Source organism: Lipophrys pholis, assembly GCF_963383615.2.
Source record: "Lipophrys pholis genome assembly, chromosome: 22".
NCBI lineage: Eukaryota > Metazoa > Chordata > Actinopteri > Blenniiformes > Blenniidae > Lipophrys > Lipophrys pholis.
The window spans coordinates 10,374,808-10,402,207 of NC_137644.1; the positions used below are offsets into that span (position 1 = coordinate 10,374,808).

At 43.9% G+C, this 27,400-nt stretch overlaps 2 protein-coding genes across 4 annotated transcripts; one reads left to right on the plus strand and one right to left on the minus strand.

The window, feature by feature from the left end:
* Positions 1-1,543: 1,543 nt before the first annotated feature.
* On the plus strand, positions 1,544-19,085 carry phf21b (PHD finger protein 21B). The gene is made up of 14 exons (XM_080492101.1): positions 1,544-1,755; positions 8,357-8,401; positions 12,366-12,632; positions 13,754-13,846; positions 14,053-14,370; positions 14,565-14,702; positions 14,846-14,897; positions 15,504-15,580; positions 15,668-15,722; positions 16,241-16,263; positions 16,442-16,600; positions 16,677-16,743; positions 16,820-16,923; positions 17,042-19,085. Exons 1-14 carry the CDS (start codon positions 1,702-1,704, stop codon positions 17,321-17,323), a joined length of 1,734 nt encoding a protein of 577 aa, XP_080348227.1. The 5' UTR covers positions 1,544-1,701; the 3' UTR covers positions 17,324-19,085.
* A 2,279-nt stretch (positions 19,086-21,364) lies between these two features.
* On the minus strand, positions 21,365-25,943 carry LOC308127226 (rho GTPase-activating protein 8-like). Of its 3 annotated transcripts, none has more exons than XM_080492120.1 (13): positions 25,713-25,943; positions 25,501-25,539; positions 24,563-24,706; positions 24,235-24,322; positions 24,016-24,147; positions 23,328-23,414; positions 23,118-23,216; positions 22,915-23,025; positions 22,771-22,844; positions 22,596-22,673; positions 22,374-22,502; positions 22,188-22,291; positions 21,365-21,828 (listed from the first exon to the last, which is right to left on the minus strand). In XM_080492120.1, the coding sequence occupies exons 2-13, from the start codon at positions 25,535-25,537 to the stop codon at positions 21,628-21,630; spliced, it is 1,284 nt and encodes a 427-aa protein (XP_080348246.1). In that variant the 5' UTR covers positions 25,538-25,539; positions 25,713-25,943; the 3' UTR covers positions 21,365-21,627. The 3 variants fall into 3 exon arrangements, with proteins under 3 accessions (XP_080348246.1, XP_080348245.1, XP_080348247.1); XM_080492119.1 differs by having other exon boundaries at positions 24,563-24,751; positions 25,713-25,941; XM_080492121.1 differs by having other exon boundaries at positions 25,753-25,937.
* Between the last annotated feature and the right edge of the window lie 1,457 nt (positions 25,944-27,400).

The window sequence follows — 27,400 nt, forward strand, 5'->3', positions numbered from 1 at the left end:
TTTAGCGTCACATTTTTACATCTTTATGCCTCACACGCATCACTTGAGCTTCTTTATTACTGTTTGTTGCCAGATTGAGTTGTTAAGGGCCTCTGATGGGTTTTATACAGAAATATAGATATATCTCATAGTGTGACTAATCACTTCTGACAGATAAAAGTTTTTTTTGGGGGGGGGGACAGTTCCCAGCAATTTATTGATTTTACTGGACATTTTCTTCACATTATTATTCTGTTAGATATCATAATAATGTGTAATTACCTTGACAGATGTGTGGGTTTATCGAGTGTCATTATTCACAATCAAAGGATGATAAAGTCTGAGCCACTATCCTGAATGTAAATGTTCATAAGTAAGATTTAGTCAATGGTTTGTCACCACGGATATAAAAATACATACTTTGTTAGGGAACATTGTCTCATTGTTAGTGAGTGACAAGTAAAATGACTTAATTCACAAAAAGGTTAATTTAAAGGTTTGTGTTCTGGAAGATTATTATTGTCAAAGTTAGTGGAAATTGTCAAAAGACCAGTCCGAATTGAATTCCTAAAGATTAATTTAATCAAAAAAACAATGTTCTGTGACAAAACTAAAAGTATATGAGGATTGAATTAAGTAAATTCCTCTAAAGTTATGACTTGAATGTGTTTTGTAGTGTGACATTATAATGTGGCATTATAACCTGCATTAATCAAGTATTAAACATATTTAGGTCACATAGAAGATTAACACCAGGGGACACAAACAGAGATAAATACATGATTGGAAATACAGTAACAAAGTAAAAAAAAAAAAAACTTTGTTTCTTTAAATTCATATTTAGCTTAAGAAAATAAATGTTTCCTGGTGTTTTTATTTAATGGCAGTCTTTGTTTAGTTGTAATTTTTGTCCCAACATGTGTGAAAATCATACTTTTCTCTTGTCTAAAAGTTCTTTATTCATCAATATTAAATAGAAAACAGAATAAAGCCAAATATAACATAAATACAAGACTAGAGGACAAACACGTAAACAAATGCATGTGAAGAGATTATTCTCAGATGACTCAAGAGGACAATAACATGTGAGTAAGTTCACGTGTATTGGAATAAAAAACACATTTCTGCCACGTTTTTATTGAATCTGTCCGATGTGAGTTTTAAATCTTCGCGTATGCGTAGTTTTTAACTTGTTTTTCGAGTGAAATCGCCATTATAATCAGAAAAACTTCATCAGAAAAACAGACACGCTGCACACTCCGCATGCGCACACCGCGGGGGAGGGGGAGGGGTCTCCATCCGGGAACTCGAGAATTACCATTGACAGCCGCAGCACTACTTTTCCCGAGGCAAAGTGAAATCAAGCCGCGGACTCGGACAACATCTAGTTCCCGTTTTTCAACTTAAAATCAACGACGGAACCGCCGAGCCGCCGCCCCGGAGGACCCGTCGACGTCCGGCCGTGACCAGGAGAGCGCCCGGCCGCGGTCCCGAGCCCTCCCGCCCGCTCTGGAGCACTTTTGAAGACGGGCGGAAAGTGTAGTGATGAGTCCTTCAGCCTGGTAGAAAAAAAAAAAAAAAAAAAAAGGGAGAACTTGCTGGTGCAGCTCGGAGTAATTCTTCTTTCAATTGTTACTGAGGCTGCAAAAAACCTCTAAATTCCGCCTGAAGTTCGTCTCGGAGCGGCACAAAGTGGCACCAAAGTGCCGCCGGGCTCCGAACATGGAGGTCCAGGGCCCGCAAGAAGCGCTGCAAGTGGAGATCCAATGTCACCAGGTAAGGAAACATCGAGCTTTCTTCTCTGTTGTCAGAGAGTGAGAGCGGAGCGGCCGGAGGGGAGCTCTCTGCCCGGGGAGGGGGGCCGGAGCCCCGCCGGCCGCTCCGCTCGGTCCGGTCCGGTCCGGTACTCTCCCCCCACACCCCCTCCCTCCCCCCCGCGGCACTTTGGGGCTGAACGTGGAGGTTTGGGGAGCTGTTAATGCGGTGCTGCTGGAGGAGGAGGAGGAGGAGGAGGAGGAGGAGGAGGAGGTGCTGTGTGGCCATCCGGACGCGACCTGAATATTTATGAGGAGCAGCGGAGCTCCTTTATGGAGCCGAACCTCCTCCTGCTCCCCAAACTTTGCTCCTCGGCCGCGGCTGGATGTGACCCAGGAGCTGCTCCGATGAACCCACAGGTAAGCAGCTCTCCTCCCGGCAGGGGTGAGGAGGAGGAGGAGGAGGAGGAAGAGGAGGAAGAAGAGGAGGAGGTGGTGGAGGGGGAGGGGGGAGTGTTGTGAGAAACTTTATCAGCACAAATCTGCTCCGGTTGAGGGAGAAAATCACCGCGGGGCCCCGGTGTGTTCTCCGGGTCAGAACCACGGAGCTGCGGTGAAGTTTTTCACTGAGAAAGAGGATGGAATTGGCTTGAAAGAGCTTTAAAAGCTCCCCGACGTTCCTCCTCCGGTCCCCGCAGGTTGTCCCCGCTCTGCTCCCGGTCTGCTCCCGGTCTGTTCCCGGGGTGTTCCGGGAGACGGGAGGAGGTTTCGGCCTCTGAGCGGCTTCAACCGACTCAAAGTTCTGATGTTGAGAAATTTTAGCGTCCATTTTGAGTAGGTCGACATGTTTCTGGAGAGTATACCGGAGGAGGAGCAGAGGAGGAGGTGGGAGGGAGCTCCCCGGGGCTCCGCGGCGGGTCCCAGGCTCCGTGGAGCCGCGGTGGCCCGGAGAGGGAGGCCGGTTCCCTGGGAGAGAGTATTTTGTGGGCCGTTTTCTCCTCTTTTCTCTCACTTTGGATTTATTACTGATGGAGGGTCACGTGGCCGCCGAGCTGCGCTCTGATTGGTCACTTTCACTCACCTCCTCTTCCTGCTGCCTTTGTGGGTGCTGAGTGTGAGGAGCAGAGAGGAGGCTCAGCACCACGGTCAGCTCCTCCTGGGTGTGAGGAGGAGAGAGGAGGCTCAGCGCCATGGGCAGCTCCTCCTGCTCCTCCTGCTGCTCCTCCTGGGTGTGAGGAGCAGAGAAGTTGTTCAGCACCACGGTCAGCTCCTCCTCAGTTGCGAGTGTGTTTGTTGGTTTGTTTGAGGCCTGTAAACTCCTACAGGGATTTCACTTTAAAGGCCCCCATTACAAGTGAAAATGCAAAACTTTAATTGCGTTTTTGATGTCTGTTTACACGGAGCCACTGAAAATGCAACTTTTTGAAAATGGCACCAGAGGCGGAACTTTTTAAAAACACTCCATCGTCCTGTAATTGGAGGAAAATGCAACTATTTGAAAACCCTCCTGTGATGGCAGAGACACTTTTACTGCACTTGTGCTCCACGGCCGTACCAGTAGTTCTTCTGCACATACGTGAGTAGATGGAAAGTAAAGACAATGGCGGCATCTAGAGTATCATGACTCCCAGTCCATATTCTCCTGGGACTTGGCACTTTTATAATATGAGTCACTTGTAATAGCAATTAAACTTGGTCATTTGTCCATGAACTTGCCATTGTTAATGTTTATAGCGTATTGTTCTCTGCATACGTGTGTATGGTTTCGTTACGACAAACAACAGCGCCGACTAGTGGCGCTACAGGAAAACTATGTTTTCTGCAGTTTTGGCATAAATGAATACCGTTTTCAAAACGTTGCAGTGCAAACCGAAAACTTTTCTGAAACGAAAATGCAAAATTTGAGAGTTTTTACTTGAAACTTTGTTGTGTAAACAAGGCCTAAGTCTCACCAGAAACACACACACACATACACACACACACACACACACACACACACACACACACATACACACATTTTCTTGTGTCACTCTGTTGTTTTCGGTCTTGTGTATTTTTGATTTGAATTCATATTGTTCTGATTTTTCCTCTTGGCTTGTTTGCATGAATGTTTTCATCACTTTACGTGGTTCTTGTTGTGATCTACTTCAGTTGAATATGATATGTTCTATTTGTGTTGAATTTCCTTCTTATGTTTTTTTTTCAGCCAACCTTTGTTTATCATCCTGATTCATTTTGTGTTTTTCTTGTTGTCGCTTTTTATCACTTTGTGGTGACTTCACTCTTTTAATATCTCTGTAATTCTCTTGGCATCTCTGTGTAAAGAAGAAAGTGCAATTTAGTGGCTTTTGTTTTCAGCTTTTATGTATTTGTAGTTGAACTTTGTGTGTGTGTGCGCACACACTCCCCCTTTAAGGGGCTGCAGAAAGTCTGCAGAGTTTGAGGGGGTTCAGAGGGGGAGGGGCCCCATTCATGTGCAGCATTAGCATTTTGATAGCTTTGATGGTGTTTTTGGCGTGAGGAGGGGGAGGGGAGCTGCTCCTCATTTGTCATCGCTGTACAACACACACACACACACACACACACACACTCACACACACACACTCACTCACGGCTCCTTTAACAAAACCGCACACATTTCTTCGGTCAGATTGTTTCAGACTTTGTGTCTTTGTGAATTTTGTGTGAGTTTGTGTTGTGTCTGGATTTGGTTTGTTTGGATTGGTTGTGTCTCCTTGTCATTGTTTAGATGTAGAACTTTGTTTTAAGGCAGTTTGAACGTGTTGTGTGTGTCTTTGTGTTATTTGCATCAGGATCCCTTTTTCCCTTTTCTCAGTTTTGTTATAAAGAAAGGTGCCATAATTTCTGCCTCTGTGTTGCTTTGTGTCTTTATTTCAGTCTTCCTTTGATGAGTTGTCTATTTATTCCTCAGTTTGTGTGTGTTGAGTTGTTGTATTATTGTGTATTGTTGTGCGTCTTGGCTCCAGATTTCACTTTTCAACACTTTTTCAATTTGTTGTCATTCAGTGCTACAAGTTCAGCAGATTTGTGTGTTGCGATGTCTGTGTGTGTGTGTGTGTGTGTGTGTGTGTGTGTGTGTGTGTGTGTGTGTGTGTGTGTGTGTGTGTCTGTTTCACAGGCTGTGTGTAACCATGGAAACGGCTGCTTCTTACAGTTTCCCTCACACACAGACACAGACACAGACACAGACACAGACACAGACACACACACACACACACACACACACACACACACACACACACACACACACACACACACACACACACACACACACACACACACACACACACACACACTCTTCCACCTCTTCCTCTTTACATTTGACTTCATACATCAAACTTAAATACAATAAATGATCAATTAATTTAATAAAATGTAAATATTTGACAATTTAAAAAAACTAAACCAATCTGATATCATTCTAATGTGTTCAATAAAAATTTGTGTCAAAAGCTCAAAAGCATAATCAAAGTAGTTTTGGCCCACTTCAGGTTGAGCCACGTTATTTATATTATCAGAGCTGCGACCAAGTCACCAGCAAGAGTCAAATCTGAGTCTCCAACTTCTAGATTCAAGTCATAAAATACCCATCTGGTGATCATTAAATCAGTTTTTAAATACAGGAAATGTACACAGATCTTGAGAGCATTTTAACATGTATTTCTTCAATATATCGGCTCTGTTATGAATGTGTTCAGTTATACTTATTTTAAAAAAGTAGAGCTGACTTTAACAATTTGAAACCAGAACTACAGTAGAATTATACTTTTTTTGTGCTCTTAGTATCATAATGAGTTCACAGCATATTAAGATAGACATCATGAGAAACACTTCATAGGTATGCTGTTATGATATAATGTAATCTATTGACTAAATTCTACTTGTACAAAGTTAATACATTTTGCTTAACACAATCAGAAGCTTTAAACTTAAACATGTTTTTTCTCTTACATTCTGTTCGGAGTGGTGTCGAGTTGGACTGCGTCGTACAGAGAGGTGTTTCTAATTTGAACCTGTCATATTCCCATTATTACAAACAACAAAATGTAGAAATAGTTAAAGCCTCTGTGATGATGAGAGAATGGCACCTTGATATAATTAAACTAAATGTCCACGATACAGTCATAATATACAGAATTATTTGATTTTAGCCGACAATAGAACATTACTTTTAGTTAAGCAGTGAAGTCTGTCATTCTCCTATTGTCGCCTCCAGGTATGATGTAATATTACATTAATGGTGTGAAATACAATCTGTTGTCAACACGAGATGCTTTCTTGTATCAAACAGAACATTCTGCCGTGCCTTAGTTTCACATTAACAATGAACGTTTCTCAGTGCACCTGATGAACTTACTTTCAGTTTAAAAACACCTGATCATGCGATACAGAGGACAGCAGACATAGAAGGACAAGCTTGTATTTAGAAAAGGTATTTACACAATTAAGATAGTCAGATTATAACACATTTTTTACCTGGTTTGGTACAAACAGCTGATCAGTAGTCATTAAAAAAAAAAAAAAAAAAAAGGAATCTGTTGATGGAGACAGAAAGAATAAATAAATGTAATTTAAGATCTGTATGTTTTATTGCAATAACATGAAAAAAATAAACAAAAAGTTCTGATATGAACATGTAAATTGGGGCTTTTGCTGTTTGACGTCACATCATTTCACTGGGAAGTGCAACTCTGGCACAAATAGTCTTTCAAAAACAAACAAAAAAAAAGCTCATTGAGTGTGATCAACATATGGCATTCTGGGTTTTAAAGAGATTGTTTTTCTTATCAAAGGAACATTATGGACATTTATTATTATTATTTTTTTCATTCAGGTCAGAAGTGTTAGATTCACTGTAAAATGTTTTGAGGATTTTAATCTTCCAAAAGCCACTTTTCTTACTGGATGATGATTAAAGTTACTGCAACCTGACAAAGTTTTTAATTCAAACACACACACACCCTTTATTCATTTTTAGTTTCATAGCCATTTCAGTACATAATCATTTGTGATGAGCGCTTAAGGAGCATAAAGGGGATGTTTTCTACTGTGTTGTTGAGTTGAGGACGTCCTGTTGTTGAATTCTAATGGTTTTACAATGCAGACCACAGCATTGGTTTGCTCTGCAGTGTTTTTACTCCGTCTTCCACCAGTTTCTGTGTTGTCAGCATTTATGAATGTATCAGAGCTCAGTGTCACACATGAAATTCAACACGGTGCACTGAATAGTGAAACTCAGGCCCGGTCCACACGAGCCAAAACAATCTTTTTTCTCCCCGTCGTCCTTTCCATCCACATTTCACTATGAACAAGGCTCAAAACAATGTAGTACTGATGCCAGACCTTTAGGTGGCGCTGTAACTGTCACATAAATGCACCAAAAATGTAGAAGAAGACAGAGGGAATACTCCTGCTCATCCTCGTATTTGCAAAATGTAACACATCACGTTATTAAACCGACTAGCATTGGTAGCATCTGCAGCTCCACCTGGAGCGTGTAGTCTGCCATTGTTGTTGTTGTTAAGTGATGTCGCGGAGGGGGGGGGTTTACGGGGTTATAGGGTCACGAGGTGGGGCGATGACATCATTGTTTTTCACAAATATGCGCCCCGCTGTTACACACCTCGAATCGAGCCGGTGTTTAAAAATCTTCCCGGCTGGATGGCTCCGATCAAATATAATACATTTTAACGAAACCTTGAGGATTTGTAGTAATTAAATTATTCACGAAATTATTTCAGCCCCAGTTATTGTACCAGGTAGCTGGATGTGGCCTGTAAATGGCAATAAAAAGCCAAAAAATAAGTGTGAGGCAGACTTATGACTTGAAAAAACAAACTTGATCGCAAAAAGTAGCGATCATGTTATTCATTAAATAATGTAAAAGCACTGGATTTAGAAGCAGGTCCTCATCCAATATGGCCACCACCCTGCAGCAAACAATGAGTAGTCTACTTATATATGTTGGTGACAACTGAACTCAAATTGTTCATGTTTATTTGTGGAGATATTTTGTCTTCATACATTTATATTCTATGTTTCTCTGTAGTTCAAGTTGTCAGTGTGAAGCTTTGCAAACCCACGAATGAAGTTCTAGCCAACTCTTCATAGCGCCTGTATGTTAGCAGAGATCTCAGACTCATTAGATTATACAATTTTTAATACACGATCAACATATTTGATCCTCCTGGTCTAAAGGTAGCTGTTAAACTAACGTCTTAAATTATCTGTCTTCCACACAAACTTCCAATAAAAGTTACAAACGTGAGTTTGAAGAACTGAAAGTCTTTAACTTTCAATTTAGAATCTGACATGAATAAACTAACATGTCGTTAACGTGGAAATTACGCTACACGTGAGCAAGTTCACCTCTGGCTTTGTTTAGTTGTCATAGCAACCAGCCGCTTGTTTCTTTGTTTTGTTTTGTTTCTAAGCCAAGTGGCAGAGCGGGTGAAGTTTCTCGTATGCTTCAGTGCAGGTGGTGAAAGTGTTGGTCAGGACGCGCTGAGTCTGCTGGACCTCCAGTTCTGTGTCTCAATCAGAAGAAGAAAAATCAAAATGGCCTTTTAATGTTTTCCTTTCTTCTTTTTTCTTTCCCGCAGAATCAGACGTTGTGTAAAGGCCTCAACGATCTTCAGAACGGACAGGTACGCTCATGCTCACAGCATCATTGTTCACATGATGTTTGCATGTTGTTTATGCGTTCTTTACACGTTTGTCACGTGTGCTGTCTTATCATTGTTTACATGAAAGTTACTGTTGTTCCCGATGTTTGTATTGTGTTTACACCACGTCATGATGTTTTATTTACCTGTTGTTAACAAGTTGTTTGCTGGCGTGTTTTGTGTTTTGTTGCCGTATAAACTCTGAGTCACTACTTGATGTTTGAAGATGGAAAAACAAAGTTTTGAGTACCAGGGGATGTTTCTTTAATTCCTTGAGGTTTTTTTTTCTCTGCTGTTCACTGATTAGTTGTCCTTCACTGGTTCTCAAACTTTGTGTGTTTTCCTCATTTCTCAGTGTGTGCAAGTCGTTCTCGGTGGATCAGATTTCTTCCTCAGGTTGAAGCCGATATGTTTGTGTTTTGAGGCTCTGAGCGCAGTGTTGCGCCCCCAGTGGCTGTCAAAGGACCTGCGTGTGTGTGTGTGTGTGTGTGTGTGTGTGTATGTGGCAGTGAGTCTGAGCTGCTCTTTGTGGCTGCATCTGTCTGCTCCCATTGTTCATTGCAGTCCATCTGCTGGACGGCCCCCACCCCACACACACACACACACACACACACACACACACACACACACACACACACACACACACACACACACACACACACACACACACCCTTTCACGGAGAGCAGCTGTCCCCCGTTTGTGGTGAAGAAAACTCCTCTGAGTTATAAACCACCTGCAGTCAACACACACAGACGAGGACATTTAACAACACATTATCATTTTATCACACATATTTTCTTTTATTTTAGCTGCTTTCCAGTCTTTTACTTTCAGTTTAAACATCGTCAAGGTTCAGTTCACCGCCGGCGTACCTTTTTTTCAGTAGTTTTTTAAACTTTATCATCACATAAGAAAAAAAAGAAAAAAAACCACATTAGCTGAGCATAAAAATAATTATCAGAGCTTAAGAACTGTTAGCTTGGCATAAAACTAGTTGCTGAGCATGACAGCTGTCGACCCCCCCGACTGCGTGATTGCAGAGTTTGAAAAGGCGGCTCCAAGTTGGAGCCGACGAATGAGCCGTTGCCACGGTAACGGAAACCTTTCGACCTACAAACTGAGTGAAAAGGTGCAGGTGAATACGAGTTTAAAAAATAGCAGCCCCCGTCAACAACCTGAAGGGGGCGCTGTGGGCACTGCTCAGAATGTCACTAACATTTTTCACAAAGCTAAAGGAGAGAGACTCAATTAGACAAAAGGAGAAACAGACTAAACTAAAACAACACAATTCTAGAAATTTAATCAACAAGACAAAGGTTGAGACATATTTAAGTTAAACCAAGATAAAAGTTGAGGAAACTAAGACCCCGTTTGCACGACAACGTTTCAAGTGAAAACACAATCATTTTTGCATTTTTGTTTTAGAAAAGTTGCGCATTTATACTGCAACATTTTGAAAATGTTTTGAAAAACATTTACATGGAAGCAGCAGAAACAATGAACACTCTCAACTAGAAAACTACCAAGTCCCAGGACCATATGGATTGGGAGTCATGACACTCTGGAGGCCGCTGTTGTTGTTATTGTCCATCGACTGAGCATGTGCAAAAGGAAGTATTTACTATGGCCTTGGTGTACAGGCTCAGTCGCAGCCTTTCAAAAAAAAGTTGCGTTTACAGAGAAGCGGAGCCGAAGCATTTTGAAAAAGTTGTGTGCTTGTCCAGAGGCGTCAGGAGGAAGGGAGGGCAGGAGGCGGAACGTCCCCCAGTGCTCTCTGTGGATCCCCTCTGCTGCTCTTCACCCTGCGGCGAAAAGGTTTTCTGAAGATTTGGTATCTTCAGGTGATGTTTGACTCCTGAGCTTGCTGCCGTCGTCTCCACTCAGTCGTTTTGGCCTGTCGTCCCTGCAGAGAGGACCCTCAATCTATACCGTGTTTGTGATGCCATGGGAGGTTGTGACGAAGAGACGGAGACAAAACAAAACAACAATTTGTCATAATTTGTTTTCAGTATGAAGCCTCTAATTGGACCATGTGCCCGTCGTCCTGACGACGACAACTGTGACTGTTGTGCAGGAGCTTCCAAAGTGACCACGTTGTTTTGAGCTTGTTTCTGATTAATAAAGACGCGGCGAACTATTGTGATATTTATCAACCCGATTTATCAACCCGACAACGAGCCATCTGACCAACCAGCCTTGAATCCGCTGCATGCTGACCCCTCACAAGGTCTCATGTTCGATTCCGGTCCTGCAGAGTGGTGTCTGCGCTGTGTCCCGCCGCTTGGGGAACATACGCCATGTTTCCAGGTCAGCGCCACGTGCTTGGCGGTGTGCAGTCGAGGTTCAAACGACGGGCGGCAGTCCAGCCGTGTCCCGTGTGCTCCTGCTGATAAGCTGCATCTGTGCCAGGAGAGGAGCTGGGAAAGGGCCAACCACTACTGCACCGCGCCAAGAGCTGCTTCCAGATGCTCGTGTGTGTGTGTGTGTGTGTGTGTGTGTGTGTGTGTGTGTGTATGTGTGTGTGTGTGTGCGTGTGCGTGTGTGTGTGTGTGTGAGTGTGTGTGTGTGTTTACTGGGTCAGAAATCTGTGTTTTATGGCTGACTGACCACAATCACATGAAACTACACCATGAGTGCTACAACAACATGACTGTGTGTGTGTGTGTGTGTGTGTGTGTGTGTGTGTGTGTGTGTGTGTGTGTGTGTGTGTGTGTGTGTGTGTGTGAGCTCTTCATGGACTTTTGAAACTTGATGGAGTCTTGTCAGATAAATTTCAGATGGAGCCCTGTGAACATGTTGCAGCTTTCGTATTGAAGTTTTCTTTACAGGCTCCACAAACAGACAAAACTTCCAGAACCAAACCTCCACACAGGAAACGTCCACACACACACACACAAAAACATTTACAATGTTCTGAAAACTGTGTCTGTTTCCACAATGGCAGAAACACAGGAAACAACGTAGTTTTCATGTTCGGCCACTAGTGGTTGCTGTTGTTTATTTTTGTAATGAAAGCACACACACGGGTGCTGAGAACAATATATAAACATTAACACGAGTGCACAGACATTGGTAAAGACGGACGACAGATTGGATGCCATTACAGGTGAATCTTGACTCTAAATCAACCAACTGGCAGGAGAATATGGACTAGGGAGTCATGACACTCTGGAGGCCGCCATGGTCGTTACTGTCCATCTGCTCTCGCATGTGGGGAACTATTTACTACAACTGTGGTGTCCATATTCAGTATTTGAAATGGAGCCTGCACATTTCCAGAAAGTGTTGTTTTCTGCCGTCTACATGGCAGCAGAGCCCGAGTGTTTTTGGAAAGTTCCACCTTTGGAGCCATTTTACAAAAAGTTGTGTTTTCAGTGGCTCCGGACGCTGTTGGCTTCGATATTTAAAACGCAATGAAAGTTTTCTGTTATCACTTGAAATCATTGCCTGAGGCTTCATACCGTCCCTCTGAATGCATTTCAAACAGGACAAAGAAGTGAAGAACTTCACTTCTCAGTGGAGACGGTGACTCAGTACGACACAAACACAGTCAGAGAAACGTTCCGCTGTGTCATGATCCAAACTGAACCGTGTGGGCGGGAGGATTTGGATGAAGAGTTGTGGGGGTCTGTCTGGATGTGGCCCTGCCAGTAGATGTTGAACGTTGTAGTTGTTGTGAGCTTGTTTGTGTGGCATTGACCTCAGAGCTAATCGGAGGAGGAGGAGGAGGAGGAGGAGGAGTTGTAGTTGTGATCTGTGAGGGAACGGTTTCCTGTTGGACGTTAAAGGTTCACCTTAAAACACACATTGACTCAGGTTGGTAGTTAATAACTATCCATTGTGTTGAAACCCCTGTACACTGTCACTAACAGTCGGTCTTTCTCTCTTAAATAGTCGGTCTCTCTCTCTCTCTCTCTAACAGTCGCTCTCTCCCTCCCTCTGTAGAAGTTGGCTGTCAGAAGTTGTCCTGTGGGGTCGACCACTCCGCTGTCCCTCATCAAGCCTCCCGCTCAGAGTATCGCCATCTCCGTGGTGCCGGCCAAGGCGCCGGTCTCCATGGTGACGGCACACATTAACGGCCAGAAGGCGGCGAGCTCGGAGCCGCTGCAGACCACCGCCATCAACCTGCAGACAGGCGGGGGCCGGGCGGCGGCGGCCGGAGTCCACCCGTTCAGCGGCAGCAGGAGAGCTGGGGAGCTGCCCCCCTCCCAGGTAACCACGGTAACCACAGTGACATCATGACACGTGAAACACACATGAGTATAAGAATGACTGTTCTTCGGGTGTAATCAGGTGATGTGCGATGAGGAACTAAGTTACTGAAGATACAAATTGACTGGTTACTTGGCAGTTCCTGTGTTAATAACTGTCGCATCGCTGTGACATTGTAGTGTTAGATTAGTAGCCTGGCGTTAACATTAGCATTAGCATTAGCTGAGCTGGATCAGTCCAAGCACTGACTGACCCAAAAAGTTCAGTTGAAGTTACATCAGTTAGTGGGAGGAAAACGCTCTATACTCTGGATGTTATCCCATCTTTATTGAATAGATTTATTAACTAAGAAGTAGCAGCAACAAAACTGAGATAAACTAACAACATGCAGACGGCTCTTAGAAAGCGTGCCAATGCTACTTAAGCATGCTAATGCTAATCACAGCTACTGTGGATTCAGGCGAACGCTACTTACTGTGGGACATTACAGTTGTGTGAACCTGGCCAATCAGAAACCAGGAGGAAGGAGGCCCAGGGTGGAGAAACACAAACTAAACTTCACCTGTTTTTTATAAATGATCCTAATCGCTTTAATCAGCCAATTCCTCACCACAGAGACGCCGTCACTCTGCTTCTGCAGGAGGAGGAGGAGCGGGAGCTGAAACAGATGCTTCTGTTCTGTTTGGAGTACAGAAGTAAAATCTCTGCACTTCAAGAATTGTCCTCTCTGCAGTTGCTATGGAAACCAGCAGCCTCCTCCTCCTCCGCCTTCTTCTTGTATCGTCGCTCTGCAACACACTGGGCTTTTCACAGGGGGGAGGGGGAAAAGCAGCTCTGATTGAACGCAGCCGGAAACATTTGCTTGTTGTTTTGGGTCAGATTTGTCGGTTTGTGTCAGCCAATCACGTCGCCCCGCGAAATCACTGTGGTGATGAAGATGCAGGAAAACTAAAAACTAAAACAATTCAAGGCCTCAATGTTTACCAGTGTTTCACTTGGCTGTTTATCCAATGTACACACATTGTTTACCCCTTGTTTACTCATTGGCCTCCACTTGTTTTCTTGTTTTAATTCACACTGTGATAGCCACTTTTCGCTTACCTGTTGTTTACCTGTTCCAGATGCTGGGGACCCTCACTGCTCTGCCCATCAAGGTGCCTCAGGTGGGCTCTCTGCACCGGCTGGCAGGACAAGCAGCCTCTGTTCTACCTCAGGTAACCTGTTTGGCCTTCTTCCTGGACCTTTTCTGTCTTTGGTCTGTCCCGGTTTGTTGTGCACTTGTTGTTGAACCGGTTCTTTATGGTTTTTAAACTATGATTTTTATCATAGCTGGTCTTTAACGTTAATGATTTTGACTTGATTCTGTATTCGGTCCTGGTGCTCAATAGGATGTTAAGGTATCATATCCCCCCACCCACAGGTCAGGCCAAAGACCCAGATCCCAGACAGTCTCCCCTACAGTCCGTGTCAGGATCTCCAGCCGCTCAGCCTGCAGAGGGCCACGGCTGTGGTCAGTCCCAGGAGCCAGGGGGCCACGCTACCCACCGCCAACAGCACACTGAGCCCCGAGCGCCGGCCCAACGGTCAGAGCAACGCCTCGCTGTCTCCGCCCGCAGGGGGGCCCGACTCGGCCGGACCCACCCAGCACGCTTCCGCAGGGCCTGGCGTGGCCTACGCCATCATCGCCGCCTCGCCGGCCTCTGGGAATGGGTTGTCCGCTGTCAGCGAGGCCGTCAAGGTGGAGCCACCGTGACGCTAAAAACCTAAACTTAAACTAGCTGGCGGCTTTTTGCAATAAGACCAGATCAACCACCACACCCCAGAAATTTAGTGTTCACGCTAAAGCTGCTCCAGATCATCTGTTGTTTAATCTGTTAGTCTGACATTTAGTGTGATCGATAGACCGACCTGTAATCTGCGTATAATCTGCAGGTCATCATCATCCAGCCACAAGCGCACAGCGGCACTGAGGTGGCCTCGGGGGGCCCAGCAGCCCCTACAGACCTCACCTCTCAGGAGGCCCCACAGACCCCAAAGTCCCCAAAACAGAAGAAGGATGAAGACCCCGAGGTGAGCGTCTCCTCTTCCTATTCGTCATGGTGATTGAGAGGACCGGGATGCATTCAAAGACCTCTCTTCCACTCGTTAATCTGAGTTTTATATGAGATGAAGTGAAACGTGAAACAATGTTTTTTTATCTCCTCCTCTCACAGAAAGTTGCCTTCATGGTGTCTCTGGGTCTGGTGACCACAGAACAGCTGGAAGGTGAATTCAGGAACTTTGAATCGTAGTGAATCAGTAAAGTAGATGATTATCAGATGTTAAAGGATTGAATAAGTGTATTCACAACATAACAAATCCAACTGGTTCTCTCTGATGATTTACTGTCTAATGACAACATGTAAAGAGAGAAAAAAATTATATGAAAGTCTTTTTTTTTTACTTTTAAAACTTCGATTTCTATTCTCCGCCGAGGAAAGAAAATAATATGAAGTTGAACATTAACATGTTTTTTCGAGACTAAAGATAAAAATGAGAAGATCACCAATTAAAATGTTACTATTTTGTGTGTTTAATTAAGCTCCATGATTTTCAATCACAAAGGTTTCACAGAGAATTGAAAAAAAAAGTGTCAGTGTTTGGGTTGGAACCCCAGCAGTTCTGTGTCCATGAAAAATGTTCAGTTATTCAGAGATTAAATGGAATAATATTTTTTTCAAAGCTCCGTATTTTAACTGCATTGCCATGTAAATGAGAAACCTTTCTGAAATGAAAATTCAAAAACTAGGTGTTTTGGCTGTTGGTGCATTATAGTAATCCAATGGTATTGTTTCTGATGATGTCCTAACTGCACTGTGATTGGTTGCGCAGAGATCCAGATGAAGAGGCAGGAGAGGAAGAGGCGGAGCACAGCGAACCCGGCGTACAGCGGCCTCTTCGAGCCTGAGGTCAGATACGAGAAACAGGAAACAAGAAGTAGAACTTAGAAGTTTCTCAGTTGTTTTCAATCATTTTTTCCCTCGTGTTTGTTTCAGCGTAAACGGCTGGCATCTCATTACCTGAACAGCGCCCTCTTCCTGTCAGCCCGAGGTAAAACCTTTATAATGTTTCTAAGCAGAAACTCTGCGATCAAAAACATCCTTAACTTTTCATCTGTGTCCAACTTACAAGCTCACTTTGTTCTGTTTACGTTCCTGTTAGCTTTGGCTCTATTCAGCCAGTCTGACACGAAAATGTAACGAGAGAGAAACCACACTTTCTGAGTCTTGTTAATCTACAATAAAATATGGAACCGGTGTGACTAAAATGGTAAATGACAAAATTAGAGAAGTTCGATATGAGAAACATCCAGGTGATTGTGGGTGAGGATGATTGGCGGTTAAAGACAGAATTTTACGAAGACAATAAATAAAAAAAAGACATTAAATTTATACATTTCTGATAAAAAAAGTGTTTTCATTTTTGAGAATCGTAAAAACATTTGTGATTGTGATCGGGATTAAATAAGTGATACATTTTGTAGGCGTTAAAAACTTTTTGAACGTAAACATGAAAAAAGTTTGTCACTAACTGCCACTAACGTTTATTCTGCTTCATCCGCACGCCAGACTGTGAGGACCTCTGCTGGAAGGTAGGTCACATCGCACCTCATCAACTCGTCACACGACACGTCGTCGACGGGTCACTTCAGGTCACCTGACCCAGAGTTCCACACTGCTGTGGTGTTGACCTCCAAGTGTTAGTTGGTGGCCCCTCTGTGTAGTGTCTGGTGGTCTGTAACTTGTGTGTGTGTATGTGTGTGTGTGCAGGACAACATAGAGCATGACGACCACTGTTCGGTCTGTAAGGAGGACGGAGAGCTGCAGCCCTGCCACAACTGCCCCCGCACCTACCACCCCAACTGCCTCAACCCGCCCCTCAAAACACCCCCGCGAGGCCCCTGGTACTGCCCCAAGTGTCAGAAGAAGGTAGGAGGGGCTTCCATCAACACAGTACAAGTGACTTTTCAGTGAGGAACGTTCATCAAATGTTTCTGATCTGCAGGTCCTGAACAAGGAGAACCTGTCGTGGCCACAAAACTTTGTCCACTCCTATGTTACACATAAAACAGGTGAGGTTGGTGTGTGCGTGTGTGGATGTGTGTGTGTATGTGGGAATCGTGCTAACGCCTCTCTGTGCATGTGCAGTGCGACAGGAGGAGAAACGACGGCTTCTGAGGAGAAACAACGAGCTGAAGAAGGAGTGCGCTCACCTGGAGGAGCAGGACAAGAAGCTCAACAACACACTCAAAGTACAGACACAGACAGAGACAAGAAATCAAAACTGCTTTCTGGTCCTTTAGCATCAGGTGATCCAGTGTTTTGCTGTTTTGCTGCGATCAGTTAAAACAATCCTTCCTGTCTCTGCAGCATTGCGCCGACCTGCGCGAGCGGCTCCTCGGGCAGCAGCAGGACACTCAAGCTTCACTGGAACGCCTCAAAGCCCTCATCAGGTTGATCCAACGCGACCAGCTCATCCAGGTCACCATGACGACCGCCGCCACCATCGCCGCCTCGCTGCTCTCCCCATCCTGGATCAAACCCACCAGCACCGCCGTCGTTACCGTGACCACCGCCGGCCCCTCGGCCCCACAGACCCCACCAACAGCACCCCTGCAGACGAGCCACAGCCAGGACGACATCGCCGACTAGCCCCGCCCACCGGGGCGATCCGAGTTTCTGTTGGGAGGAGCTGGAACAAAACCGAGGAGCCTCCACTCGAGTATTTTCTTCAAAGCCAACACCTTCAGTGCTACGAGATTCCTTTTTTTTTTTAAGTTCTTTTCTATTTATTGACGTTCTTGGCCTTAATGTATTTATCATGACGGACGTTACGTTTCCTGCCCGGCGACAGCCACACAGAGCGGTAGAGTTAGCGTTAGCGTTAGCAGCGAGTGGACCGAGTGTACAGCGATATACGGAGTAGATGTTTGTTCTCGTTCTCCATCCAAGTCTTTTGCCATAATGATTCAGGAAAAAGTTTCATCGTGTATGTAAACGAGCCTTCAAAAACAAAAACAGAGAATAACTTTTTTTCAGTATTAATAGAGTAAAAAGAAAAAAGTATTTAAGATAAAAACTACAGAAAATTAGCATTTCTAGTGGAGATTTTAGTATTTTCCTTCTGATGCCTGTTGATAAATGTATGTTTGGAGTATTGGAGGGGATCACTGTACATATGTTGTATTATTCTTACTCATCTTCCTCATCTTTGCAGATTTTTCATTGGTTATCAAACTTTGCCACAGTCGCACGTCTGAAGCTGCAGTGGAAAGATAACAAGTTTCCTGTCGAACAAAAACAAAAAGTCCAACAAGAAAAAGATTCTTATCGCAAGGTAATTCCCTCTTCGTTTGAACGTCAATTCGAGACTGAAAAATCTTGAAATTGAAAGAGTTGGACAGCTGGAGCCTTTTTCTGGTTAAAAAGTCACACGAATCTGTTAGTTTTCCTCTGCTAACCAGCGAGCATCAGCCCGATCCGTTCTGTAATACCACTTTGTACCAGCAGGTGGTATCAGTTACATTTTTTGCCTGCATTCAGTCATACAACAGAAGAAGACTAACTGCCCTCTGCTGTACAGAGGTGGTATTACAGCAAACTGAACTCTAGCCAGACGTTTTGACGAAATTATCATTATTTGGTCTTTAATATCAAAATTGTGGAACTGAATTGTTACTGTGCTGTGAACTATTTCAACTTTATTCTGAGAATTTGTCTCCAGATTGTATAAATTGCTAACCGTGTAAAGTAGAAAGTGACCGAACAAAAAAGTGGGACCAAATTTTCCCCACTGAATGACTAACTCTCCTGTGAAATCGTTAAGTTTGTGCGACAGAAAACAAGGATGACGCTGCGCCTCGATGTGCGGCGCCGCTGTTAGGCCCCCGCCCCCTTTAACCCAGTACAGAAAATATGCCAAAAAGCCTCTTTTGTTTTTGTACTGCGTTCGTCCTCTTGCCTCTTTTATACTCGCACGTTTCTTTTTTTAATCCTTTCCGTGTTATTTGTTTTGTAAACGGTGACGAGCCTGTGAACCCGACAGACGAACACTGCCTCAAGTACAAAACCTTTCCCGTCCAGGGTTTCATGCTCCGCCCCTTTTAAAAAAAAACAAAAAAAAAACAACAAAAACAAACGCTCAGAGGAAGAGAGTGGCCACGTACGTCCAGCTGCGACAACCGTCTGTGACTATGGGCGCATGCTGATCTGAGGACACGTCCAGAGGACACGTCCCGAGGACACGCCCATTTCAGACAACTGTGGCCCTGCAGGTCAGAAATCGTCCGCCCGCAGTCACGAAGCGAGCCTCTAGGTGTCGCTGGTCTTCCTGCCGTGTTCTAGATTGAGCCCATCATTTTTCTTTGCAGCCTGTCGATGCACAAACGAACAAATGGAGAGAGGGAGGAGATTTAAAAAAAAAAGAAGAAAAAAAAGCCTTTTTTTATTTTTTTATTTTTTGTCTTTGAGTCATATCAGGTGTCTTCAGGTGTCGGAAACACGGAACAGATCCGGACTGTCGGACTCCAAACGTCTGCACAGCACAAACTTAACAGAGCAATACGACTCCGGAGGAGACGCGGCGCTCGCAAGGACTTCGTAGGAGTGAATCCAGGGCGTTGCGTTCAGGGACCGTCGGTAAAACGTAGCACTCGCACAGACGTCAGAGAGTCGTTAAGCTTTTTGTCCAAATGAACAAAAAAAACTAAACAAAAACAAACAATGTTTGACTTCACAACCAATCAGATTGTTTGTTGTTACATCTCAACTGAAGAAAATGTTTTCATCCTGAAATACAAATAGAAGAAAGTCATAAAATAGACAAAAGTTTTTATTCAAGTTCACCGAATTCAACTTTTCACTCTTTTATATGATTAATTTCTGTTTGTAGTTTTTCAGTGTAAATACCTCAATTATTTCCATTTTTATCGTTTTCTCTCTAAATTTCTCACAATATCGATGTTTTATGAAAATAATCTCAAAGAATTAAAGAACAAATATTTTAAATATTGTTTTTTTTTTTTTTTTTAAAACCTACAGATATAATCTCTGTTTTTAAGTAAGAAACACTGAATGTTAGACTTAAAACAAAGTTCAAATTAGGACAAAAAAAGTGACGTTAAAGAAAATAATTTGGACTTGAAGCTGTTCTCTGACATCACCGTTAGCCACGTTAGCTCGTTTTAGCTGAACTTCCCATGACGTCGTCACGGAGGGAACGGACGTTATTCTTCTGCGTTTATTCATCCATTTTATCATCAAATGCACAAACTATTGTTAGGAAAGAATTTTTTTAAAACGCCTCGTGGACTTTTGGAGTCTGGAAACAAAAATGTTTCTTTAAATACCTGAAGATTTTCTTTCTGCCCACGTCTGTTATTTCTTTGATGATAATATCCAACATTTGTTTTCATTTATTTCTTTAAATTGATCAGGTTTACATATGTATGTAAACCTGTTAAATTTGAATTTGTGTTTTTAATTTTTAATTAATTTAGAACTTTGGTGATTTTTTTTCTTGACAGTTTTGTTTTTCCCTTTTAAAGAACATTAACTGAATCCTTGGCACGTGGATTAGAATCTGTATTTATCATGAAATTACTTGAAAAGAAATAAAAAAACAATAAAATTTTTTTTATATCAAAGTAAATCAAATTTAAATATCATAAAATATTCTTTAAATAGAAATTCGGCTATAGCATTGATCTCTAAAACTGTCTTTGCTGGGTTTTTCCCCCCAAAACCATTAACTTTCGACAGTTTTTCTCGTCGTTCACCTTCACATTTGAAAAATGTCACAGAGAACAAAGTTTTTTTTTTTTCCTGTTTCCAGACTCCAGACGCGCGAGCAGATTAGCTCAGATTAGCATTATAGCATTCACACTGTTTAACATTTGCCTTCACACGTGAATAAAAGCATCATCAGCAAGGAGGCGGAGCTTGTGAACGTGTCATGCGACTCATATCGAGTGAGCGGAGGGAAAAAAAAGAGAAAAAAAAGGCTCATATCAGAGATGCGTCGAGGCTCCGCCCCCTTTACAACAAACAGGAAGTAGAAGACTCCGCCCCATTTCCTGTGTTTGTAGAGATGTTGTCCGGGAGAAACTGTGCTGCGCTGCAACATGAAACAGATCTATTTTACTACACGACGCAACATGTGAACAAAAAAAAACACATTTTTATATTTTATCGAGCAGCTAAAAAAAAACAAAAAAAACCCCGCCTGCGACGTTTGATGTTTCTTTTGCCACAAAGAGGCGACACCGCGAAGGAGCAAAGCGTGGGTTTGACGTCGTGGTTGCCACGGTAACCGTTAAGTGGATAGTGTGTATAGGAACGTGTTTGTCTTAAATATGCCAACGTAGTTTTTTCTTGGTGATGATGCATTCAGAAGCTGATTGGTGGTTAAAGAGTAGTCTCACTTTTTGTACCAGTTCTTACGAAAAAAAAAGAAAAAAAAACTAATCATGAATAAAGAAAAGAGTTCCTTCATCTGGACTTCAAGTCTCTTCATTTCCTGAAAACTCCTCCCGAGAAACCCCACCCTCTAGATAGGCCCCTCCTACTATTACACTCCACCTACTGCTATTAAACCCCTCCCATCGATTAACTCCTCCCACAAAAACTCAACTCCAACTGAAATTGAAATAAAACATTTGAAACATTTTTATAAGAAATTGACGCTAAAACATGTTTGTCACTTTGAATTAATTTCCACCTTTATTCATATTTTTTATTCATCAAGTTTATAAAATACACTCAAATGTTACACTTTGTTACAAAAAAAAGTCGAACTTCTAAAAGTTATAAAAATATAAAATATGTTTAAACAAAGACATTTGAAACATTTTGACCTTTAAGTTTTCAAACTTTAAAAAAAAATTCTCTTTGTTGTTGCCATGGAGACACATGAGCTGCTGTAATATGAGGCGTGGGGCGAGTCCTGGGTGGGCGGGTCACTCTGTGGTGACCTGTGCAGGTGGACCGTGGGCTTCGAAGATGGCGTGAAAATGCTCGATGAGGATCTCGGTGAAGATGTTGATGGACGTCAGCGCGCCGAGACAGACGGAGCGATGGCGAGGCCACAGGAGGTTGACTCCAAACACACAGGCCAAGTTAGAGGCACTCATCCTGTTCACCACACTCTCCTGAGACACCTGTGACAGTACCGAGTCAGAACGACAGGAATGTCGAGTCAGCAAAGAGTCGTCATAGTAGGATTGCTGAGTCAGCATAGTCGTCGCAGCAGGATCGCTGAGTCAGCAAAGAGTCATCACAGTAGGATCACAGAGTCAGCAAGAAATCATCACAGTACGAATGCCGAGTCATCACAATCACCACATCACCGAGTCAGGAGTGAGTCGTCACAACACCACAAAAAGCAGGAAACCATTAGTTTGCCATTTACCGATATTCTTCGGCTGGATGTGAAAATGGACGACGGCGAGCTAGCAGCTTATGCTAACGCGTGAAATGCTAACCTGTGAAAGGTGGAGGTGCCACAGAGCAGACTCACCATGTGGAGGAAACCCATCAGGTATCTGCTGACCATGAACTGATGCTCGGGGAGACTTTGGACGATGTGTTTGCACCTGCTGACCCTCAGACTGCTCTGCACACCTGGAAACAAACCTCACGGGTCAGCTTGGATCAAAGACGGCTCCAGTGTTGGCGTGAGCTCGGGTGTTCTCGTGAGCCTCACCGAGGATGTCCTGGGCCTGCTGGTAGACTCTGAAGGTGAGCAGCGGCTCTGGGAGTTCTCTGAGGAACGTCTTGAGGATGACGGCGGGAACGTGAACGTCTCCGAGCTCATCAAAGTCCACCGGCCTCCCTGAACCACGTTCAAACACACTCAACTTTATTTACAGGGTCTCACTCAGTGCTCAGATTCTCACGAAGCTTCTCCGGACTTGCCCCCGCTCACCCAGGTTGTAGAGCTTCTGGATGTCTTTGATGATCTGAACCTGGACTGAACGTCTGAAAATCCCCTCGGTCTTCAGACCTGAAACACAGTCATGTATGTATGTTCGTTAGCGCCCCCTGTGTGCACCCGACCAACCAAACAACACTCGGATCAGACGGCCCAAGCGTAAACTGACCGTGCTCCTTCAGGTACTCCACAGTCTGGACCATGACGGGGGGGATGGTGGCGTCGCGGTTCTTCTCTCTAATGCTAACGGGAAACAAACATCAGTGACTGAGCGCTGGCTCTGATTGGTCGAGAGTGACGAGTCAAAACTCACTACTGGAGACTGACTCCAAACTGCTGACAGGGTAGGGGTGGCCGAGGGGGCGGAGCTTTCACTGGAGGTGTATCGCCGCCTTTCTGAGCCGCACGCAACTTTTCGTCGTGCCTGAGAGAAACAAAACGAGGACACGGACACATTAGAACACTGAGTGGCTCTTTAACTGCGACATGAGAGACCACGTGTCTGACAGGAAGTACCTGACTACTTCTGGAGGGATGAAGAGCTGGTCATAGTTCAGATGTTCTCGCAGCTCCGCCAGGTAGTTCACGTACTTCAGCTTCTTCCCGAACTTTTGACTGCAGATGAAAAAAATGAAGAAGAGCTGTTTCCCACTGACAACAAGTTCTGAACCGATTCTGCTCTGAATGTGTGTGTGTGTGTGTGGATTTTCTGAGAGGAGTCGGCACCTGATCAGAGGTTTGAAGATGTTCCACACAATCCGGATGAAGTTTGTCGGATGGACGACGTAAAGGGTCTTCAGGTTCTTCTTGTATCTGAGACGGCAAAAACTTGTTCAGCGCAGACAGGCGACTCTCACATTAACTTTTGTTCCTAAAATATGTTTTTAATCTGCTTTAAGGCATGTTTCTTCTCCACTGAACTTTGAATAAGTCGTCTCAGATCTGTGACAGTTTGAAACAACGCGACAGTCTTCCATTCAGGTGTGTGAAGTTAGAACACCAACCAGCTGGCCTCTGTCTTTCAAATAGAACAGAGGCACAGATTGAGCCAAAATTTCACTGACTCACTGCTGCCCCCTTACGCAGAGCAGTGGTATGACTCACATTTTACAAACAGCTCCTTTAAAGACGACGTCAAAGAAAACCACACAATAGCTTAATGTGTTTCTTCTTGTATGGTTTTTTTTAATGTTTTGAGCTAAAATGTATCAATAAAAGGAGTCTATTTGACTGCAATACCACTTTGGACCAGAAGGTGGTGCAATGAGAAAATTCCACCACAGCACGTGTCGGACTGAGGGCGGACTGGACGTTACAGCGACCCAGCAGCACCACCCACGGATCACAAGTGGTAGTACTGTGCATTCAACCGTTACCAAACACGACTCGGGAAGTTGTTAGCGCAGCGTCGTACTTCCTGTCGAACTCGCTGTACGCCTCACGAAGCCACTTGACCGACGGCTTGTTGCTGCTCCGCAGACCGAAGTGGAAGTACACCAGGATGTAATCGAGCTGCACGTACTGATCCAGAGTGAACTTCAGGTACCTGAAACACACACACGCACACGCACACACACAGAGAGTCAGCAGAAGCGTGGATGTATTGACATCGTCGTGTGTAATCATCACACACTCCAGCAGGCGGCGATGGTTCAACTGGTGTAATGGCGGCAAACAGACGCTGCTGAACACGATGATCTTCCTCCCACAGTTATCGTCACCTGCAAACACAAATACACAAACGTTCAACAACACACATACCATGTCTGTCTTCCGTGTTCACTAGTGTGTAATTCATGTAGTTTCCAGGAAGTGTAGCAAAATGAGCAATACTACTGATGACCTGTGGGGGCAGTGTTGAGCAGTACAAACAAAACCACAGAATTAAAAATCCTTTAAAGGAAAGACTGTGTGAAACATGTGCAGGCGTATGTGGTAAAGGGAAGACAAAAGAGTCGTACCTGCGACCTGGATGATGCCGTGTCGAGCCACGTCGTAGTACGGGTGAGACGGGTCAGGACTGAAGGAGTCGGTGGACGGAGGACAAGAGGGAACATCTGTGACCCCCGTCTGCTCCTCCTGGTCTTCCTCTTCGCTCTGAAGCTCTGACACACACACACTCGGGTTCATCCTCTTTTGTCCCGCACGCTCTGAAGTGAAACCTCATCATCAGGAAAATAAAACTTCTTTACAGGAAACTCTTCGGATCAACAGAACACAGAGGGGATCGAACCGGAGCTCCTCCTCCAGCTGCTGCCTGCGAATACTTTGCTTATCTGTGCTGTAAATAGCCTCTCTGAGGAGAGGGAGGAAACTAATCTGTGCGGTGGAGATTTGTTGCTGTAAACTGAGATAACAGGGAGGAAACGATGGAGTCACTCGCTCACGTTCACACACACACACACACACACACACACACACACACACACACACACACACACACACACACACACACACACACACACACACACACACACACACACACACACACACACACACACACACACGAAGTAGAGGAGGCAAAACACACATCTGCATGAACTTCTAACAATTTGGCAAATTTCCTATCGAGAAATCCTCAAAATATCCAAACCTCAGTTGTGAGAGTAGTGCCGTCTCTGTGACATACTGGAAAAACTGGATTAGGAGGGCAGATATTTCTTGCACAATAGAGATGAAATCAGCATAAAAAAAAACGCCCGGAATTCTCCTTTTGAGAACGTGAGAGAATTTCCGACAAGGAAAACCTTCATGTTTGTAGTTCTACAGACTAAAGACGACTACAAGGAGAGAAATAATGATTTCAAAGACAAGTAAAAACAAACAGATTCAAAACAAAACAAAAAAGAAACAAAAATACAGAAACCGAAACACAAAGGAACAAAATATTTAAACTCACCTTCAACCGCAAACTTCTGCAAGTCTGAGCTGCTCATCTCTGAGGAGGAGGAGGAGGAGGAGGAGGAGGAGGAATAGGGGGAGGAGACGTAGGAAGAAGAGGTGGAGGACGAGGTGAAAACGCTTTTACTCAGTTAAAATATTTCCATCAGAAATCTGTTTTTTCTTCCTTGTGCGGTTAAAAATCACTTTAACTCGTCACAACCTGCTCACCTGGAGGCTCACAAACAGGTAAAACCTGCAGGTGACGTACAGGTAATCCACAGGTAACGTTCAAGTAATCCACGGAAACGTTCAGGTAATCCACGGGGTGAACCCAAGTAACATACAGGTAATCTACAGGTAACGTAAGATTATCTAAAAGGTGAACACAGGTGACGTGCAGGTAATCTACGGGGTGAACCGTACAGGTAAACCTCCTCTACCTGAGGAAGCTGCGCATGCGCATATTGGGAGCAGTTTTTCCCCAAACTCGTGGTGCGTTCAAAGCAGCTCGGAACTATGAGCCGCCGCACATGAACGTCCCCGTGAGGTGAGAAAGCTAACACACCCAAGAAGACATTTCATAAACTGTATACTTCACATAAAACATACAGGCAGTATCTGTACGAACTGTAGCTAACAAAAAGTTTAACTGCAGTGTTGTTGGGGTTTTTTCTCTCCATAACATTGTTATCTTTGTCATGTAGAAGCATGCTGACTGCAGCAGGAGGTTTTTGGAGGAACTCCCAGTTCCCAGTCGGAAGTCCCCTGTTTACTAGATGTACTTTTCCCACTTGAGAGCCCGTGGCCAGTTCCCAGGTAAGAGACTCCAATCCCCAAAAGGTAACAGAAGCAAAATAACGAGTGGCAAAGTCCAAATTATTCATTAATTCACTTATACGCATTCTGTCACTGTTTTATATCAAGCTAACGACGCTAACTAGAACAAAACCAGACTCTGTAAACACAAATGAAAGATTTCGAGGTCTGTGTGTGTGTGTGTGTGTGTGTGTGTGTGTGTGTGTGTGTGTGTGTGTGTGTGTGTGTGTGTGTGTGTGTGTGTGTGTGTGTGTGTGTGTGTGTGTGTGTGTGTGTACACGTTGTTTATTTGTGTGTGTGTGTGTGTTGTTTGAGTTTATGTTTTATGTTTATCTTTGTGTTTTTACGCAGTCCTCCAACACAAACACTTTGACATGTGTTGGACAATAGCAGTCAACGCACCATCATGTTTTCTCCCCACACTTCTTCCTGTTTTTGTCCAGAATTCATTTCCAACCAAATCTTTATTTATTTATTTTTTTATACTCTGTTTTCACTCTGTGGCTTCACTTTATCATCTGAACGGGAAATCTGAGCCTTTCTTTCTCCCGGCCTCCTCACTTTGAAGAAGGAAATCCTGGAGGAGAGGATTATTTACGATTTACTCACAAGCAGATTTATATGCAAAGCCGCCACAAACCTCTATAGGGAGAAATTGAGAGAGTTGGTTTGACCCGAGGCGGCAGTACAGAGGCGAACAGCAGCAGAACAAAGGCTTCAATGAGGGCGAAGACAAAGTCTTGTCAGATGTTTAAAAAAAAAAAAGAGCACGAAAGCGCTTCCAAAAGAGAATTCCCTCTAAAACTGAGCCTTAAATGTCATTTTTGTTTGTAGAACATTTGTACAATTAAAGAGGAGTCAGGTTTTTCTTTCCCTCGGTGTATTTCAGAATGAAACATGTTGAAGGAGCACCTCAGGAAATGACTCTCTTTTAGTTTTGCAAAAGATGCAAATCTGCAGCTTTCATGTGTCATCACACAAACCACGTATTTATTTTGTTAGTATATGAAAGTGATCGGACCTTTTACTGTCGTCTGAAGCAACATATATATTTTTGTTGTATTTTTGTTGATAGTGTGCCTCATGGTACAGTATTCAGC